The 4,253-nt window shown below is 54.1% G+C and overlaps 2 protein-coding genes across 2 annotated transcripts in view; one reads left to right on the forward strand and one right to left on the reverse strand.

The window, feature by feature from the left end:
• The window catches only part of MONBRDRAFT_34506 (uncharacterized protein), a gene marked incomplete at its 3' end in the record, with an annotated part of 6,328 nt that extends 4,696 nt beyond the window's left edge, over positions 1-1,632 (forward strand). Inside the window, exons 11-18 of the mRNA XM_001750212.1 lie at positions 121-238; positions 337-448; positions 565-645; positions 746-800; positions 890-978; positions 1,095-1,185; positions 1,306-1,453; positions 1,544-1,632. Of these exons, the coding sequence (XP_001750264.1) occupies positions 121-238; positions 337-448; positions 565-645; positions 746-800; positions 890-978; positions 1,095-1,185; positions 1,306-1,453; positions 1,544-1,632 (783 nt within the window). The remainder of the gene's footprint in view (positions 1-120; positions 239-336; positions 449-564; positions 646-745; positions 801-889; positions 979-1,094; positions 1,186-1,305; positions 1,454-1,543) is intronic.
• Positions 1,633-2,067: 435 nt separating this feature from the next.
• On the reverse strand, positions 2,068-3,776 carry MONBRDRAFT_29797 (uncharacterized protein; the record flags this gene model as incomplete). The annotated part of the gene is made up of 7 exons (XM_001750251.1): positions 2,068-2,319; positions 2,367-2,477; positions 2,858-3,019; positions 3,136-3,217; positions 3,312-3,382; positions 3,513-3,577; positions 3,653-3,776. 7 exons carry the CDS (start codon positions 3,774-3,776, stop codon positions 2,068-2,070), a joined length of 867 nt encoding a protein of 288 aa, XP_001750303.1.
• Positions 3,777-4,253: the final 477 nt, after the last annotated feature.

Here is a 4,253-nt window from a genome sequence, read left to right on the forward strand (position 1 = left end):
GGTCAGTGCGCCTGCTGCGCCGTGAGCTTTGTTGCTGCTGCGACTCATCATGGCTTGGCTTGAGCTGAACCGCAATCTTTATTGCACTCCTTTCTTATCCCCCACCCCTCGTTTGTCCAGGCATTGATTCGCATGCGACTCTGCAACCATGAATTGTTGGCCGAAGCTCCAGACATGACACCCATTTCTCTGGGCCACGTTGATGCCCAGGACATTGCTCTGCCACAGGCCCATGCTCGTAGGTTGTCGCCGACCTTACCTGCACCACTCTTTCTTCTGCATTCAAAATGACACTCTGCTCGATCTTTTGCATTGCTCATGACGCGTGGCACGCAGATGATGCTACACCCAGCAACGTGAGCCGGCCACGGCTGTCAACGCAGCGCCGCGAGTTGGACTGCATCATTTGGGGGGATACTGTACGGGCGCTGCACGTCAGTGTCGAACAGTAGGTTCTTTGTCCACTGTTTGGTTTCATGCTGTGCAGGTTGTTCATCACCTCCATGAATTGGGCTCACTCTCATGGCTCCTTGGCTGGGTTTGCCGCATGATGAATTGTCTTAGCGATGCCTGGTTTAGCCAAGTCTTGGGGTCTCCCGTCATGCTTGTCGAGTCAATCCCCACAGCGCGTCAGCTCTCGCCACAGTACGCAGTCAACATGCCGTATCTGGCCCGCCAAGGATGAAGATCTGCTTGAGCCAGTCACCCTCAACTAACACTGAGCCTGGGTGTCAATTTTATTTAGATTCTACACTGAGGAGGAGCGCACCCTGCGTTTCGCGGACGGCTACCCTCTATTGGTCAGTTGTCGTGGAGCAGAAGAAGAATCTCGTCTTTCTCCTATTGACACGATTGTACTGCGCCTTACTCTCAGTCGCGCGGGGCGTAGATTGGCAGTGAAGCTGCACTCGAGCAGCTGAATAGCAAATTGCGTCACAAGTGGAACAACGATCTGCACTTGAACTGGGATCGCTTCAGGTGCTGGCGTGCGCTTGAGCGTGTGTTTTCGTGGGGGCGGGGGTTCGGGTGTAACAAGCTCAAAACGCAACTCATTCGAAACCTTTTCATGTGTGTCACTCTCTGAACTCAATCAGGCCAAATGTCGTGGTGGATGGCTGCGAAGCCCACGAGGAGGACTGGTGGTACGATTTGACGATAGGGCATCTGCCCATGAAGGCGTGCAAGGTACGTGTCATCTCCAACCTCTGAGAAATGTGTCTGCGAATGAGGCGTATGGAGCAGAAGCTGTTTTAGTATCGTTCTCACAATGCACTGCCGTATTATTGGTAACCATGTGATGCCCAGCCGTGCTCGCGGTGCTCCATGCCCACCGTCAACCAAGAAACGGGCACCCGTGATCCAGACCAGGAGCCCACACTGACATTGAAGACCTACCGTGACCACAACAACACGCCCTACTTTGGCGCCAATGCCGTCGCCGTTGCACGAGCGGGTATGTTTATTGAAAGGGCGTGGCGACATGTTGAGCTGGCACTTGATGCCAAGTAACCGGACCGTCCTGGTGGACAATGGTTTCATGTAGGCATGCTGCACACTGGGGACGTGGTGCGGGTGCAATCGCGTGCATGCACACCTGTGGCTGCGCTGAGCGGCCGGAGCGCGCCAAACTGAGGGTAATGTTGAGCTGCCGACCGCTCATCCAGCACTGGCACACTTGGCCTGGCTTGCTTGTCGCGTGCTTGTCGATGCATCGTTGTCAGCCCAGACCTTTTGAGTTGCGTCAAACTATGTTTTGTAAGCCATGGCGCCCAAAGCTCAGGCCTGTTGATGCCTACTGTGGACGCTCTGTGGCATGCACATTTGGCTTCTGCATGGGACAATCAAGATAAAGACTGCAACGCCAGCTCAGATCACACGAGTCAATTTCAGCTTACAATGGGTGCCAAGGAGAGGTGATTGGCGGAGCGCGCTGCGCCCACATATCCAAGGTTGAATGGGGAGGGAAGGAGGGAAGCAAGGGAGAGGCAAGGTGCAAGTGCGTTTGGGGCTGGTCGGGGGTTGAGTTGTGCTTTTCGAAAGAGGCGTGCTGACGCCAGGCATCACACACTACTGTTGATACTGCCAGAGACCGTAATTGTTGCCCACAAATGTGGGCCAAAGGCGGATGGTGCTGTCTTCGGCACAGGTTGCGAAGAGCTGGTGGTCTGGGCTGAAGCGCACGCAGTGGATGGTTCCAAAGTGGGCCTTGTGTTGGTGTTGCACGGTACCATCGGCGGTGCACTCGACCACCAAATTGGCTTCGCCCACCCACACAAGGCGATCCAGGGCAGGGACCAAGGCTGCGGAAAGCGCAGGTGTCTCGGGTTTGTGTTCCCAAATGACGCTGGCACTGGTGCAGGATAGACATGCAACGGCATGAGCTTGGCAGAGGCAGGCAGAATCAAGCGGGCGAACAGCGCTGGAAAATCCAGCAGTAAGTCATCTCCTCGACAAGGGGAAGGTGACGGGCGTTCCACCTACCTTGTCACATCAATTCGAGCAATTGAAGGGCCAGTGGCGACCAGGATGTGCGTAGGGAACCTGGCGACCATGAAAATGAAAATTGAGGCAAGGTGGGTAGCCACCAGCACGTGCTTGCAAGGCAGCCAAGCAAGTGGTAGAGCACATACCCATCTATCAAAGAGATGTCTTTGACGCTGGCAGGAAGTGCTACAGTGGTCGTGGTTTGCGTACTACAATTGAAAATACTGTGCAGCAGAAAACGAGCAAAAAGGCGAGGGAGTGAGAAAAGGGCGATGGTGTTCTTTTGCATGGTCGAGGATGATCAGAGTCGTCGGCACCCCGAAGCGAGATACGCCGTGGCGTACCAAACGTGCTCTTCATCGCCACCGCTCACAATGTACTCGCTGTTCTCGCCGACAAAGAGGACTTTGCGAATCAGCGACTTGTGAAGCTTGAAGCTTTCTTCATTGATAGCAGCGAGACTGGTATTGGAACGCGCAAGGGTCATGATGCGAATGTGGCCATCGTTGCATCCGGTGGCCAGCAGCGTCGAGTCCTGGTTGCAGGGCACGCAGCGTTTGTGAGGATACCATGGCTTGAGGCAAGGGCAAAAGAAGGAGTCTATAGGTGTGCATGACGGGTCATTGGAGTGCAGCATTCACGAGCACGCACGTGGTTGAAGGCAACTGATTTGACAATGTGCGGGTGACTCAGCTCCAGCAACATGGCACCCGTAACGGCGTCAAAAACTTTCCTGTTAAAGTCAGGTGAGACAGTCCCGTCCCACGTGAACTCAGGTACGCGCGGTACACCGGAAAAGGGCCCAATGATGGGCGACATATACTTACGCGGTAAAGTCAGCGGCAGCCGTGGCTACAAGCGATGCATCGTGATTGATGGCGACGCCCCAGACCGCGCCCTGTTTCCCAAGGAGCAAAGACAGTAGCACATTAGAGAGCAGAAGGGCAGAAACAAGACCCTTGACCGCTTGATGTTTTTCTTCTTTGCCTCGAAATTTTCCAGACGAGTTGTATGCACCAAACACGAACCGAATGACCTTCAAAAGTCCCGACCCAGTCCCCGGTCTCGCCGCGGCGCAGCATTGGTTTGAAATCTACGAGAGCATGCGCCATGAGCGAGCGAGACAAGGGGGTGCCACGGGTAGCGAGCAAGTTTTTTTTTTGCAAACCTTTGCAAGCAGAGGCTAGAAAGTAGCCCTCATCGGTCATGTCACTAAAGGCAATCTCCATCACGGGACGGGTGTGCCCACTACAAGTTAGCGGCACGGCACGCAACGTCTTGTTCGCTGCCATCGCGACGGTCCCACTGAATTTCCAGAGGCAAAAATATCAGAGAGAGGGAAGAGAAAAGAGAGAGAGAAGAGAGAGAGAGCAGTGAGAGAGAGAAGAGAGAGAAGAGAGAGAAGAAGAGAGAAGAGAGAGAGAGAGAAGAAATGAATTGGTTTGGTCGGTTTGAGAAAGAGAGAAGTAAAGAGCGAGAAGAGAGAAGAGAAGAGAGAAGAGAGAGAAGAGAGAGAAGAGAGAAGAGAAGAGAGAAAAGAGAGTTTGAGAGAGCGGGAGCGGAGAGCCACATGTCAAAAAGAAATCGTGCCTTCAACATTCTCGCCTCCGAAATGTCAGCAATTCATCTTGGTAATCTGGTTCTGGGCATGTGAATCCCACCACACACGCTCTCTCTCTCTGTCTCTCTCACTTTTTTTTTTTTCTTGTTGTCGGGGTAAGAGGAAACGGCAGCCTTGGGGGGGGGGGGGGGGGGGGGGGGGGGGGGGG

Source organism: Monosiga brevicollis, genomic scaffold, assembly GCF_000002865.3.
Source record: "Monosiga brevicollis MX1 MONBRscaffold_38 genomic scaffold, whole genome shotgun sequence".
Lineage (NCBI taxonomy): Eukaryota > Choanoflagellata > Craspedida > Salpingoecidae > Monosiga > Monosiga brevicollis.